At 49.5% G+C, this 15,437-nt stretch overlaps 1 protein-coding gene across 20 annotated transcripts in view; it reads left to right on the top strand.

Moving 5' to 3' along the window:
- The window catches only part of BCORL1 (BCL6 corepressor like 1), a 41,922-nt gene extending 30,907 nt beyond the window's left edge, over window positions 1-11,015 (top strand). For 17 of the 20 annotated variants that reach the window (XM_083596681.1, XM_083596691.1, XM_083596678.1 and 14 more), the window contains 8 exons: window positions 379-789; window positions 2,625-2,845; window positions 3,690-3,896; window positions 3,998-4,164; window positions 5,046-5,191; window positions 6,248-6,325; window positions 7,836-7,989; window positions 9,374-11,015. In XM_083596681.1, the coding sequence (XP_083452807.1) occupies window positions 379-789; window positions 2,625-2,845; window positions 3,690-3,896; window positions 3,998-4,164; window positions 5,046-5,191; window positions 6,248-6,325; window positions 7,836-7,989; window positions 9,374-9,656 (1,667 nt within the window). In that variant the 3' untranslated portion in view covers window positions 9,657-11,015. The remainder of the gene's footprint in view (window positions 1-378; window positions 790-2,624; window positions 2,846-3,689; window positions 3,897-3,997; window positions 4,165-5,045; window positions 5,192-6,247; window positions 6,326-7,835; window positions 7,990-9,373) is intronic. The other 3 variants (XM_083596683.1, XM_083596684.1, XM_083596682.1) reach the window with 1 other exon arrangement.
- Window positions 11,016-15,437: the final 4,422 nt, after the last annotated feature.

The following is a 15,437-nucleotide window of genomic DNA, read 5'->3' as shown; positions in this document are numbered from 1 at the left end:
GGTCTGTCTGAAACATATGCTTGTGTGTTGTGTGAAATCTTCTTAGCTTAGCTGCCTCGGTCCCCCAGTCCCTAAACAACCATGCAGAAAGAGACAAGCAATATCTGTACTTCGGGTCAATTTAATTTTGAAACCAAGTGTGCAGGTTTTTGAGTTGCACAGGTCTCTTCCTCAGTGTGAATTTTGAAGAAAAATCAGCATCTGGATTTGCTAATTGTTTTGTTGTTGTTACTTGTGAAATGAATTATATATTAGGGGATTCCGAGAGGGAAAATTGGGCACGAAAGAGGGAGCTGTTACTAAAGCTGAGATCCCGAGGTGTAGTGCTTAATTCTGATTGAAGAGCGAGGGAGTCCTTTCCTTTCCTTCTTCCTGTAGGAAGCATGGGAGGCTCTTCTGTTAACATGTTGGAGGAGTGTGGCCAGGAGATTCTACCACCGGTGGAAGAGGAAGAAGAGAATGTCGAGGGAGAGGATGAGCTTGCCCTGAGGCATCGCAGGCTGAGAAAATCCCACCGCCTCTCCCTCCACTCCGGCTGCAAAGACGGAGAGCGGTCGCGGTCAGAGAAGAGCAGTTTCCACTCGCGCAAGAGTCAGGGGATGCCGTGGCAAGTGGACGCCACTCGGCAGCTGTGGAGCCGCAAGGAGGCAGAGGAGGAGAGCGGCCACATCAAGAGGAAGAAGAGGAGGAGGCAGAAAAGCTGGAAGTACCAGACTGGAGAGTACTTGATAGAGCGGGAGAAAGAGGAGCACACGAGCTGTTGCCATAAGCGGCGGAAAATGAAAGCAGGTAGCGAAGGGGAGCCACCGGGAACGGGCACAGGGCATGGCTGCAGGGCAGGGATCCTCAAGGCGGCAGCCCTTGGTGCAACTTCTGCGCTGTCAGGCTAGTGTTACTTGGCCCTGTGGCAGCTCCGCATTTAACAATTCGCTTAGTCGCCATGGGCAACCAGGAATCCCATGCAGGCGAGTGAGTGGGCTCGCAAAGGAGGCATGGACCTTTCTGCCTCTCCTCTGCCAACCTGCTTGGCAGAATGCAATTCTTAAAGAAAGCGTAGCCAATGTTTCTTGCTGGCCGTGGGGCAGGCTGGTAAATAAAAAACACAAATTTGTGGGCTGAGCCAGTCCATGCCAATACCTGTGACTGGGAGGGTTGTAAGGGACAGAGAGGGAAACATCGTTCATCCTGTGTGCCCCCGCTGCTCACAGTGGTTGCCAGCACTCTTAGTTTGCCCACCATGTTTCTGTGCATGTGCAGTAGTAATAGCCCATGGAAACAGTGTGAACTTGGGACGGGAGGTCTCCCTTCCTCGGGTCTTCTGAGGTTTTGCCAAGCATTGACCATGCATTTTGAACCATGTGCTGCAGTCTAAAGTTTGTCATCCTGCACTAAGTGCTGCAAAAACTGCACACAGCTCTGCCTCTGCCTGAAGCACCCCTGGTGGATACCCATCCAACTTCACTTCCCTAGAGGTTGTCAAAATAGACCTCACCAGCGTCTTAGCCTGCTTATTTGTTGCTGAACGGCTGTTAAGTCTGTGGAGTGCCCTTTGAACAACTTACGCTGCAGCCGTCTCCTCCCTAGAATTTAAAAGGCAGTGCTTTACCAGAGAGGAAATAACAAGCAATTGTCCCTCTCCTTTCTGGCATCTTTTTTTAAGAAACAAAAACAAAAACAAAACCCTTTTAGGCCATTGGAAAGAAGAGGGACAATTGCTCTTGCAGGCTTGCCAAATTAATCCTGCTGTCGGCTGCAGGAAGGCGTCCCTCTTCAGCCTGAGTGAGGACAAGTCTTCCGTAGTGGCATGGAGCAAGGCACAACTGTCCAGTTTGTCAGCTGTGGTAGCCACCAGGGGGCGGCTGCTTTGGCTTGGGCTTTGCTAGCAGGGGTGGAAAAAGCTGCGGAGTGCTTTGCGGAGAGCTTAAAGGCCTGGAAGCCGTAAGGGAGGACAGGGCCGCATGTATTGTGGGAAAACTCATTAAGCAGGAGGAAACTACGTAGAACTTCAAGCACAGCTTCCCTTTGGGGCGATTGTGGACGTCTGCAGTGTATCTAACGGCGTGTGCTGCCAGTGGTGGGTCCGTCCACCAGTCTCTCTTCGTCCTCGTTTGTATGCTAATTCTTTGCTTCTGGTCAAAGGTGTCAGTTTCCCAGAATCCTTTGCTTTTGCAGTTCTCTGGCCCGCTGAGCCATCTTCCTTTCAAGTTGTTAGCAAAGGATCATGTACGTCGGTGGCATAATAATAAATGCAATAAAGCTACGGAACTCGCTGCCACAGTAATGTGGCAGTGGCTCAGAATAGAAGGGGGCTAGGGAAATAGGTGCGGAAGTTGTGACGTTAGTTCCATTTCAGTTGGCTAAAATGGAGCAGTTGCTTAGCAGCACTCCATAGACTGAGGATACTGGACAGCTTCCTCTGACGTACCCACGGCTGGCTGACGGTATGCAAGGGGAGCAACCAAGAAGCTTGCTCTGAAACCTCTGCTGTTCCTTTCTTTTTCTACTCCCCACTTCTGTTTGCATGTTCGGGAGCTGATTCTGAGCCCTCCCGGAAGGGCTTCACAGGGATGTGTGCATTTGAGCCTCCTTTGTTCTGTTTAATCCTCCTCTGGCTTGCCTTGCAGACTTCAGGTACCGAAAGCACAAGGATGCTGTGCCGAGCAAAGGCTCAGACCTGTGTTTGAGGAGCAGGCTTTCTCCAACCCTCCAAGGACGCCTGGACTTCCACAATGGATTCCTCTTGGATCACCCCGACTCGGCTCCCATCCAGGATGTGCTAGAGAAACCTTCCGGGAAACGCAAATGCAAAACCAAACACCTCTCAGGCATCTGTGAAGAGGGGAAGGTACAGTATTGCTTAGGAGGTGCTGGAGTTGATTTCGGGATAGGGTTAGACGGGTGCTGCACCCAGGGCTCTGTGGGAGTCTGAGCTACAAAACTAGGCTCAATTGCCAGTTAAAAGGTTTAGCTAGCAGTTGCTGGGAAATAACTTATCTCGGTTGCCTGGGGCCTTGGGAAGTTGCCACTTGGTATTGCATACCAAGGATGGGCAACCCATAACCCTCCTGGCTGGGGTGGGAGGGAGCTGAAGTTCCACAGGCAGTGCATCCCTGTTGTCAACAGTATTAATTTAAGCACAACAAAGAGTCTCATCCTGGTGTACAGCTGCTCCCTCACTTCATAGGATCTGCCAGCATTTTTCATTTTATTTTAAAGGGCTCTCAATATGATCAGAGCAGAAGCCAGGTGTGTATGTGTTCAGAACCCAGATTGGCAATCTGATCTGCCCTCCTGTGCACAATGCAAAGGCAGAATGGATTACTGGGAGCCGAATCCAGCGTTTGGGAGTCTCAGTTTTCTTTTCTTTTTTTAAGATTTAACAAAATGTGAGTGATGCCTGTGACATCCCAGTAAACTGGGCTAGTGTGGTGTTGGAGAGTGTGATTTACACTGCTGAGATTTCCGGACTTCCATATTGCATATCATTTTCTGCCCTTCTCCACAGCTAGCAGAAGCAGAATTGAGTGTGCATACAAAAGTAAACATGTTATTGATGTAAACTGTGACCTTGTGGAATGCAAGCTTTTTTTGGTTTTTTTAGAGGTTCAGAATTCTTCTTCGCTTAGTCCTGTTCTGACACTACTCTTCTTCCTCCCCAATCGTTCTCTGTGTTCCATTTTTTTTTAAAGGCCAAGGCACGCCTGAGCCAGTCGAAGACACGCTCTCCAAAGAAAGCTCGGGAACCCTGCTTGTTGAACAAGTCCCGGCAGCACAAATCAGAAAGAGCCCCCGAGTCCCCCGCAGCCCCGCCAGTGCCCCCTGAAGCTCGCCGACTGATTGTGAACAAGAATGCCGGGGAGACACTGCTGCAGAGAGCAGCCCGGCTTGGCTACAAGGTGGGTGCCAGTTCTTGCGGGGGGGGCAGGGCTGGTAGATAAACAGCAGGAGACAAGTGCTGCCATTGTTTACTAATCTTGGTTGGGGGTTCTTTCGCCAGGATGTGGTGATGTACTGCCTGCAGAAGGAAAACAACGATGTCAACCACAGGGACAACGCAGGCTACACAGCCCTGCACGAGGCCTGCGCTCGCGGCTGGGTGGACATCCTGCAGCTCTTGCTGGAGCATGGTGCAAACGTGAACTGCAGTGCACAGGATGGCACCAGGCAAGTCCACCACTGCTGAGGAACCACAGTTGCCAGGGGCTTGGCCAGGGGCTAAGTAGTCCGCTGACTCTGGGCCTCATTTGGCGCATTTTAGCTTCTGGATCTGTAACATTGACGAGTTAAGCCAGTGAAAGCTGCTGTGGTGCAGTACTTAAGAGTGTCAGATTTAGGGCAGAGGAGAGTCAGGTTCCATTGCCAACTTCAACTGTCTGCTGAAGTGGAGCTGCTCTCTATTTAAAAATCCCTGCACCTACCACTCACCTAACCTGAGGTGCATCGGTTCTTCAATGTCCCGAGCCCAAAGTGGCGGTGCCTGGATCTTTTATCGAGTTATTCCGGGGACTAAATTGTTGTCCCGTGTACTTGAAAGGCATGTGCTTTGCCATTGAGCTGTGGCTCCTTCATGTCTGGTACTTCTTTAAATCCTTGCAGCTCGGGATAATTATTTATTAATAATATGGCCGTCGCTCAGTTACCAAGGACAGACCAACAGTGGACATTTTTCCATATTCATTTCTCCCTATTTAAAATATGTAGCAGAGCACAGGACCCTTCCATCCACCTCAGCATATTGTTTACGCTGGCTGGCTGAGGCTGGCTGGTTTTTCAGACGAGTCTCTCCCAGCCCTACCAGAAGCTCCTAGGGGTTGAACCTGGAACCTCTTGTAGGCAAGCAGATGCTGAGCTTGCCGCCTGTCATTAACAGAGAGTACACAACACTTCACAAAGGCAAACAGGAGGGGTAGGGTCACTTGCAGGTTCTTTAAGGGTTCCCTGATGGCTAGCCTATGGGGAAGGCCAGGGAGGAATGGGTGATCCCTGCTCAGCTCCAGCCTTTTGACTCTGTGAAATCTGATTTAAAACTCTTTGTCTCTTGGCAGGCCTGTCCATGACGCTGCAGCAAATGACAACTTGGAGATCATGTGGCTCCTGCTGTCTTACGGTGCTGACCCAACCCTGGCTACATATTCGGGGCAGACTGCCCTGAAGCTGGCCAGCAGCGAAAACATGAAAAATTTCCTTAATGGTAGGTTTCCTTTTGTCAAAGGTAAGGCAGCAATTTTACACACACCCCGGCCATTGGATACTAGATATGATGTGTGTGTTGCTGCAGTCGAAAATGCACATGGGTTTTGCAGGAAAAGTGCCTGATTTGCACTAAAGGACATCATTCTGCAGGATATATGCATGCTTCTTTGGGTTGATTCTGGTACATAGTTTTCCCTCTGAGGAGGGCTTTGGATGGATTCATGTTGGAGGGCTCTACCTTGAAAACATTAGACTAGAATCCTACATGAATATTTCTAGAAGGTACCCGTGAGCAAAAGACGAAGATTTTTGCTACATTAAAGGCTTGCAAAGTTCAATGTGGATTTATCATAACATCACAATCTTTCATGATAAATCCACATTGAATTATGCCTTTAATCCAGGGTTCCCAAGCTTTGGTCTCCAGCTGTTTTTTGGACTACAATTCCCATCATCCCTGACCCACTGCTCCTACTAGCTTGGGGTGATGGGAGTTGTAGTCCAACGACAGCTGGAGGCACAAGTTTGGGAAACCCTGCTTTAATCAGTTTTTATGGCAAGGATTGTGGAACCTTCATCCTACAGGCCAATTTTGGGTCCAGTTTGGCCCATGAGGCCATTTCCCCTAAACTGTGCCCTCTCTGGTCAGTCACCTGACATCACTTTGATGGATGGGTGAAATCAGCTGATGGGCTGTGCCTGCCTGTTCCCCACATGGAGCTGGTATGCTCAGCCAAAGCATCAGTATTTTAAGTGCCCACCGATCACCTGATGAGAGAGAGTTCAGTTCTGCTCCTTGCTGCTTCCTGGTGACTTTTTCCTTCCACAAGTTAACTTAAACAGGTGAGCAAGATTGCCTGCTTAATGGTCACCCAATGGCAGATGGGTTGCCTCTGCCTACCTGTAAAAGTTCAGCCACAAAGGATGGGGAGAGATAAAATATCTGGCACACCAGGTCAAAAAGTCCCCCACCTTACTCTCTGGGAACCTTGCCTAAGCACCCGAAAACACATTGACGTCTCTGCTTCCTTTATTCCATTTTATCTTCTTGCAGATTACCTCTTGGATCTGCAGGGTCGAGCTGAAGGGGACCCCCATACAGCCTGGGATTTTTACAGCAGCACTATAGTAGGTGAGTAGACCCCACCTAGCTCTTTTCCCTGCTCCCTGGAACAACAAGTGGTGGAGCTGATCGGCTTCCCTCCATCCTTAGAGGCAGGATGTTTGGAGCAAGGGAATGAAGTGCAGGGCAATTTTTGATTTGTTTCCCAAGCACTCTGTCTTTTGGTCTGAAACCACTTGCTCCTGCAGCGTACTGCGTGGAGGAGAAAGATCTTCAAAGATGTGTTTGAACCATTTTCTTCAAAAGGTGGGTGATTTTGCCCAGTTACTGCCCTTTGAAGAAACCGGTTTGGTTGCCTCTGTGGAAAAGCCTTCAAGCTCAAGACGTGTTGGTCTCACAAGTGCACCTTGGGATGTTTCCTCTGTTCTTTGTTCCTTTGCTGGTGCCTTCCCTTCTTCAGCCTAGGCAGGGATAGGGAACCTGTGGCCTTCCAGGGGCTGCTTGACTTCCGCTTCCGTCATCCCTAACCATTTGCTTGGACTGATGGGAGTTGGGAGTCCAGCAACATCTGGAGGGCCACAGGTTCCCTGTCCTTACCCTAGTGGCAGCTCTGGGCAAGCAGTAGGCAGCAAGAGATGGGTGACTTTTGGCGTACCTTGTGCCAGAATTCCAGCCATTCTCTGGGAGAAAATAACCTGCTGCTCCTGTGCCTGAGGAAGTAGGCCTCTCCCATCTTGAGAGTGGAGAGACTGGGGAAATGAGAGGCAGTATGTATCTAGGACTGTTTGTATTCTCTGTTTAAATGTGGGAAAGAGGAACCCAGCATTTTTGCATCCGTGCAGTCCAGAGGAGTTGAATTTTGTGCCTGCTGAAAGTAGCCTCCCCTCACCTGGTGCCTTCTAGATGCTGCATGATCCCAGCTCCCATCAACCCCAGCCAGCACTGCTGACAGTCATGAGTAATGGGAGTTGTAGTCTAAAAACAACTGGAGGGCACCACATTGGAGAAGGTAGCTCTAAAGGACAAGGGTTGAGCACTGTGCATGTTCCCTTATTATGCACAATTTATTCCACTGTTTGGGGTTTTTTTGTCTGTCATTTATTCTAGCTTTACTGATCTTGGGAGGGGCTGATGAGCTATGCACCCCAACCACTGGAAATCTTACATGCTGACTTCTGAAACATCAGGAGACCCCGCTTACTTGCACTGCCAGATGTTTCTCTGCACCTAAAAAGGCTAGATGCATGGGGTTTTTCAAAACAGGAGCTGTCATTCTTGCAGACCTACATTCCTCACCCAGCCTGAGCCTTCTGCACTCCTGCAGCATTGCAGCGTAACACAGCCCCATAGTGGTCTCTAAATTTCTATTGGCTTCTGCCAGCTGTTCCTCCAGGCATCTCCATGCTGGGCTTCTTTTGCAGCCCTTGGTTGTGTTGCTATGGCGATGGCTGTCCAGCAAGTGAACTGGGCACAGGGAAGGCTAGGGAGCAAGGTTGTGCGTGCAGAGTTCTTTGAGCCCGTGGCGTTTCCCCTCGCTCACCTCCCTCTCCCTCTCCATTTCCCGTATCGCTTGTTTCAGAGGGGAAAGATAAAATCGGCTGTGACCTTCTGCTCAACCCTCCCGGGAGCTCTGATCAGGAGGAAGATGAGCAGGACTCGGACCACCTCATGTTTGAGTTCTCCGACAAGCTGCTGCTCCCCTGCTACAACCTGGAAGTGTCTGTCTCCCGGGGGTGAGTAGTGCCAGCATCTCCTTGTTGGGAGAGCTTGGGGAGCTTGTGAGAACGGGCCAAATTGTACCACCCCACTACTCCCTGGGAGAAAGAGGAGACCTGAAGTCCAAAGATCAGTGTCATTGGAAAGTGGTGAGCAGGAGGGACGGAAGGATGGGTCTGTTGCAGACAACAGCTTTTGAGAGCCTTGGAGAAAGGATGAGCGAGACGTGCATTTGCTTGCAAGTCAACTTTCCCTTTCCTTCTCCAGCTCACACAGGCACAGCAAGGTTTTGCCAGCTGCTCAAGGAGGGGAGGGGCATTCAGAGAGCCTGCTGTGACAAATGAGAGACTGGCAAACCATGACAAAATAACAGGCTTTGTGGTGGCGGTGGGGGTACGTGATGCCTCTTCTGCATATTAAGCGTGGAAGTGGTGGTTGCTCCGTGGTTCCAAAAGGATGGGGGTGAAGGCAGGCAGGGTCGTGGCCAAGATCCTGCATCTGCAAAAGCACCATTCCAAACTGCTGGTGCTGCAGTCGTTACAATGCTGTGACCCAGATAAAGGATGCAAAGGAAGCAGATCTCAGAATGTCTTGTGCTTTTGCATCATTGGTTCTGATTTTTATTAGGCAGAAGCTGGGGGAGGGGTGGGGGAGGGCCGCACAGCACAGAGAACGAGCTACCCAGAAGTCCCACTACCTGACCCAAGTCCTGTCTCCTGCTGAGATGTTGGTAGGGACAGGCTGCAGTGTATTCAAGCATAATGGGCACCCATGAGGGTTAGAAGCATGATCTTCAAAAACAAAGCACTACCATCCTTTTCACTTACTTGCACCAGGCAGTTGTGGCCCTGGGTGATGTGAGGTGGGTGCTAACGGCTGGGGAGAGAGGTTGCGTGGAGTTGCAGCGTGAGCACTTTTTAAATAAAAACACTTGAACAGTGTTTCCCAAACTTGGGTCTCCAGCTGTTTTCAGACCACAACTCACATCATCCCTAGCTAACAGGACCAGTGGTCAGGAATGATGGGAATCGTAGCCCCAAAACAGCTGCATACCCACGTTTGGGGAAACACGGCACTAGAAGATAGGGCAGTTGCTCTGAGTACATTAGGGATGGGGAACATGTGGCCCTTCCAGATGTCATTGAGCTCCAACTCCTGTTGGCCCCAGCCAGTTTGGCCAGTGGGAAGAATAATGGCAGTTGCGATCCAGCAACATATGGGGGAAAAGGGCTTCCGTCAAGATGGGATGGTGTCGCTTATGGGTAGGTTTCAACCCTTGCATTTCAGCTTTTAGAACATTGACTGTGGGGGTGGGAGGGGGAGGGTGAAATGGAGAACAGGGGAGGGATGGGCACAGAGAGCAGGTCCCTACTGACCACCGCACTTCTCCCCTTTGCCCAGGCCCTGCAACTGGTTCCTCTTCTTGGACGTGCTGAAGCGGCTGAAGCTCTCGTCCCGCATCTTTCAGGCCCGCTTCCCACACTTCGAGGTGACCACCCTGCCCAAGGTGGAGTTCCAGCGCCAGGTGTCGTTGAGCCAGGTGCTGGCCCCGGAAGAAATCCAGGCGCACATGGCGCCCCCCTTGGCTCTGGGCGCTGCAGAGACGGTGGAGCTGGTGCGCCACGAGCCGGAGCTGGCTCGGCTGCTGGGCTCGGAGGTGATGTTGGAGGCCTGGAGCAGCTGACGGGGGGCTGGGCATTCCCCTCTGTCGGCGTCGGACTGCACTGCGAGGCAATAATCTGGACCAAGGAGAGAAGGTGGCCTTCTCGCGGGCAGGGCTTCTGTCTGCCTGGTCCTCCCTGACGAACTGCAACGGGTGCTCACCGCCTGCCCTCCTACCTTCCCACCCACCCTGGGAGTAGGAAGCTGCCGTCCCCTGTGCCCTGGACTCTGCACTCGTTCACCTGCTGCAGGGCCTTGGTGGTTCGGAAGCCTCTCCATGGAACTGCATCTCTTTCCCCACCCCCAAGCTCTCCCAGAGTATTTATTTAAATTAGTATTTAATTTGTGGTGTTCTTTTTCTTTTTTGTTCTTGCTAAGTCTGTATCACTGTGATTCGGGGGAGGGGGGTGAGTGGAGAGACAGGGGACAACTTCCCGCAGCCACCATCGCCTCTGGGATTCCCCTGAGTGACTAAGCTGGGGATTCCTTTCTCCTCTCCTCCACGAAATAGCGAGAGGGAGGCTATTGTTTCTTCTCTCCTCTCTGTTTTAGAGACAACCAGCTACAGTAGGAGCCAACCTTCAGCCTCCACAATAAAATATTTGAGGGGCCGGGGCCCCCCAGAGTTGAGGAGCATAACCATTCAGATGGTGTGCGGTCATCAGGTCTTGTGAGCAGCTAAGCAAGGCGACACCTGCCCCCCCCCCAGTACTTTATTCAAGTTAGCACCCCTGGTTGGGTGCATTTCCCTCCTTGCCCTTTTTATCATATTATTTTGTTTCTTATGTCCAGCCAGCCACTTTTCGAAACAGAATTATTATACAGCCAAAGGCACCTGTTGGTCTCAGCTATTTTATTTGCCCCCCATTCCCTCCTTATAATTTCACCCTTGTTCAGTCAGTTCAGCTGGCAAGGCAGTACGATCTTCAATGGGGTGGGGGCAGCAGAGAGAGAGAGAGGATCATTTGGAGGGTAGGGGGGCAGGGGGCGGGGGGGTGGTACAGTTTTATTGTACAGGTGCTAACAAGGACTGGACAATCTCTTATTATTTTGGCTCTTCCCCTGCTCTGGGGAGGTTGTTTTGGGTGGTGACATTTTTGTTCTTTTGTGTTGTGTTTTTCCCCCCTTCTCACTTGGGGAGCTGCATTTCCTTGCACAGCCCCAAAATCAGTTTCCCAAGCAGGCTGCCTCTACTGGCCCCCTTCTTTGGAAAAAGCAAACAGCGTTCCCTTCTCTCCGCCCCCATCTCTCTTTTCCACCAAGGCTTTGGGCCTTTGGGGCGTGTGCTGCAGCTGCTGCTTTTTCTTCTTCTTCTTCTGATTTGTTTTAAGCAACGCTTTGGTGTCAAAAACACTTATGTACAGAAAAACCTGCATCAGGGCCTCAGTCTCCTGCCTCGTCTTTTGGGTCCGGCCTCTCTTACTTCTGAAGCCTGGTGGGCAGGGCGGGGTGGGGGGGAAGCAGCCCCATCACAGAAGCACTTCTTCTCCGAGGGGAAAATAAGTGTTATCCATATGCCATAATGGCTGCCTCTTCTACCCATTTTTGGCAGTGAGCTGTGCAGACCAAAGAAGGCTGTTAACAACTTCCACTTGATGCTTACCTGTACAATAACGGTTGACTTTTGAAAACAGTTTCTTGCCATCCCTCCCAGGACAAAGCAAGCTGTTGTTGGTTGGGGAAAGAGAGCGCTGGGCTCTTAGTCCCAGTATGGGCCAGTAAACCAGGATCAGCAAGGAAGGGAGATGGATTTTGGCACCGATACTGTTGTCCATCACCTAAACTGTTGAACACGAAGGCATCCTGCAGGACAGTTTTAATTTAGAGAGCCTGCATTGTGTTTCTCAAAGGTGCGTCATTTAAGCGACTTGCATTTTCCTGACTGGAATTCCCATCCACTCACCCCTCAGCTAAAGCTGCTGTGATTCCAGTTGTGTAAAACGGGGTGTGAGGAAGTTGAAAGGGTCAGCCTCCACATACACTTTCTCTCCCAGCTCTGTCCGAACCCAATGTTCTAATTTCTTTAAAGGAGTCAAGTGCTCTGTTCACACAACTGGTTTTTTAGGACTTAGCCCCCTTTGCCTCCTCTTTAAACCAGGAGTGGGGAACGTGTGGCTCTCCAGATGTTGGGGAAACTCGGAACACCCCAGCCAGCGTGGGCAATGGCCAATAACTCTTGAGAGTCACAGGTTCCCTATACTCACTTTAAACAGTACCAGAGTATAATTATCTGTTGCAGAAAAATCTTACGGCACTTTGCTGGGTTATCCCTCATACCATTCAGCTAAGGTGGGATTTGCTGCAGCAGCATCCTGTCTTTGCAAAAGTCTTCCCAGTGAGTGCTGCGCAAAAGGAAGGACTAGCTGCGGGGGGGCGGGGGCGGGCTGTTTAATATGGAAGGTTTTGCCCAGGGACAGGAAACCTGTGGCCCTTTGGTTGCTGTGGGTGGACTTCAACTCCAAGCACTTTCAGCCAACTTACCCAATGGTCAGGGATGATGGGAGTTTAAGTCTCAGCAGCAGCTAAGGTGGTTTCCTATCTCCGATCAGCTCCATCATAGCTTAACTGTACACAAGGTTTCTGTTATTCCTGGGAGGAGGATTGGTTTGAAAAATCTGGTCTCCCTAGCTGGGATTATCTCCCACTTTGTCTTCAACAGTAACTCAGCAGTTAGGTTGGCTTTCTAGTCAGGAGTGTTATGTGGAACTGTCGCCTCGTTTCCCAGAGTCTGCTGGCATGGGCAAAGAATTGAGGGTGGGAAGTCAAGGCACTCCTCTTTGATGCAGGTATTGGGCAGAAGGCAATGCCTGGAGGAGAGAAGATGCTGCTCCAAACTGAACTGGGATGCACACACACTCCTTGTTGGGCGCAGCTGTAGCTCCCAAGGGACAAATCTTGCCGTTTAATCTAGAAAAGCATCTATTGGCTATTCACTGGAACAAGGAGGCATGGTCCCTACTCTGTAAGGCAGGGATAGGAAACTTGTAACCTGGCCATACTGCCCAGGGCTGATAGCAGCCGGGAGTCCAACATATGGCCAGTCACAGGTTCCCCATTTCTGTTGGAAGAAGAGATATGCATGCCAGATGAAAAACTACCCAGTAACCTAGTCATGGATGTGAGCCTCATTTAAATTTCTCCTTCCTAACTGCTTGGGATCCAAGCTAGGGCCTAGCATGAAGCTGTAGCCAATTATTATTACATAGTAGACTAGAATCCCCCAATTGTTTCCCATACAGAGCAGCTGACTGGATTGGGTGGCTGCAAGGGTTGAGAGGGAATTCAAGGACGTCATGTGCCACCAGCAATGTGGAAGGAGGACACAAAAGATAAACCACTCCCCATGCCCCGTATCAGCCAATGAGCTGCAAAGGAGAACACTGGTGTGTGACAGGCTCAAAGAGGGCATGGCTTGTCCTCACTGGTCTTCAGTATATGACAGCAAACTATATATCTAGAGCCAGCTAAAAACAGGCCCTTGGGCAGCTGCAGTAGTTTGCCTGAGCTCATGAAAATCCTTCACATCGTGTGGAACATTTCAAAACAAGGGTGTTGAACAGCAGGAGCTTAAGTGTAATCTTAAGAACTGAAATGTGAAATTGCTGATTGGCTGCCAGAAGTATGCAACACCCTAAGATCAGCCTCTGTGCTTGAGGTCCTAAAGGTAACACCAATTTTTTTAAAAGGTAATTGGGAGCTGCCATGAAATTACAGGCCAGTTAGCTTAACATCTCTACTGGAAAAGCTATTGCAGAGTATTATTAGAGGTAGAATTACCAAGTGTACAAAAGAGAGAGCCTTGCTGAAAAATAACTAGCACAGTGTGTATGTCTTTGCCTCCCATGCCAGTTATTTTAAGAGCATAAATAAGTATATCTGCAGAGGTGCTGTGGTAGATACTGTATTTTCAAAACGTTTTCATACAGTTCCTCACCAAAGACTAATGAGTAAGCTTAGCAGTGATGGAATAAAGAGGATAAGGTCTTATGGATCAGCAGCTGGTCAACAATCAGCAAGCAAAGGGTAAGAATAAATGGGCTGTTCTCACAATGGAAGGCTGTAAGTAGGGCCCCCCTAGGATCAGTACTGGGACTTGAGCTTTGAACTATTATACTAATAACCTGGAGTTAGGGATGAACAGGAAGATGGCCAAGTTTGCAAATGGCACCAAATTGATCAGGGTGGTAAGAACACAAAGGATGTTTCCAAACTGGGTGAATGGGCATTCAAATGGCAAATGCTATTCAATGTAAGTGAATACCATCTTATGGACCATTAAGAAAGGGATTGAAAACAACTGTCAGTATTGTAACACTACTATACAAATCTGTGGCGATACAGCACTTTGAATACTCTGTACAGATCTGGTCACTGTCCCTAAGAAATACATTGTAGAACTGGAAAAAGGTTCAGAAAAAGGCAAGCAAAATGATCATGGGACAGGAACAAATCCCCTCTAATGAAAGGATACATTTGTAATGCTGGAAAAAAGTGTGTGTGTAGGAATGTGCATACAATTTTATGTAGGATATGAAGAAAGCAGGTAGGCATTTTCTCTCTTCTGATACTAGAACTGGGTCATCCAATGAAACTTAGAAGATTCAACATACAAATGTATGTATGCACCACATACTGAAACCATGAGATGTGCTACCACACAATGCAGGCATGACTATGAATCTGGGTAGCTTTAAAAGGGGTTCAGATTGAGGATAAGACTTTGAATAGCTACAAGTACTCATTACTGTACTACTGCCAGTATTGGGGGCAATATGTGTCCAAATAACACTTGCTAGGAATCAAAAGTTGGGGAAAGCATGGGCTTCCCAAGGCCACCGTGAGAATGCTAGAGGAGATGGTCTTTGGGGCATCTTACCATTTAAGGCAGACATGGCCAAACATGGCCCTCCAGCTGTTTTGGGACTACAACTCCCATCATCCCTGACCATTGGTCCTGTTAGGTATGCCTGATTTAAGGCAACTGCGTCATTTAAGTCTCCACTGTAATGGCCTAGGGCAGAGGAGTCCTCTTTCCCTGATTGCTTCATCCCATCCAGGTGCAATTCTAGCTGGACCAGGGTGTAAAGCAGATCAGGATCTATGGTAATTCACTGGGTGTCTTGCTGTACAACAGAAAGGCTCTCTCATACCGAATTGCTTTAACAATAGCAATGGCATCCTCCCCTCCAAAAAAATTAGGCAGCTGAAATGAAGAAAGCTTGGAGGAAAACCAGGAGTGTATTTTGGAATGAAAAGGACTCTGAAGCCTGGGCCCCTGTCATTCTTCAACTCCAGGCCTCTAAATCAAGAGTGGCTAGGTTAATGCTCTCCAGCTACTGCTGAACTGCAACTTCCATCAGCAGCACCAGTGGTCCAGGATGATTCACCACATTTGGGAGCACATATTAGCCACTTGTGCTCTAAATCAGTTTCTGAGAGAGACAGAGGAAAGGAAAGGAAAGAAAGAACTGCAGCTTCCACAGTTAGCTCTACCATAAATCACGAGAGAGAAATCCATAGCTCTCTGGCTGTTGTTCCCTGACCACTAACTATGCTATCTGTGGCCTGATGGGTATGAAGTCCAGCAACTGGTTCCCCAGCCCTGCCATCCATCAAACCCACTAGTAGACACTTCCTTCTGCACAGTATCACCTGCACGTTTGAGTCAGGAATCAGCTGAAATCCAAAGTGGCAGGAAGTCAGTCATAAACACCAGGTATTGTTTCCCCAATATAATATATCCTCTTTTAATGGTGGTTATTAAGTAACAGGTTACACCTGCTTGCTTCGGCACCAAAGTTCT

Source organism: Podarcis filfolensis (assembly GCF_964270895.1).
Source record: "Podarcis filfolensis genome assembly, chromosome: Z".
NCBI lineage: Eukaryota > Metazoa > Chordata > Lepidosauria > Squamata > Lacertidae > Podarcis > Podarcis filfolensis.
This window is presented reverse-complemented; position numbering and strand designations above follow the sequence as displayed.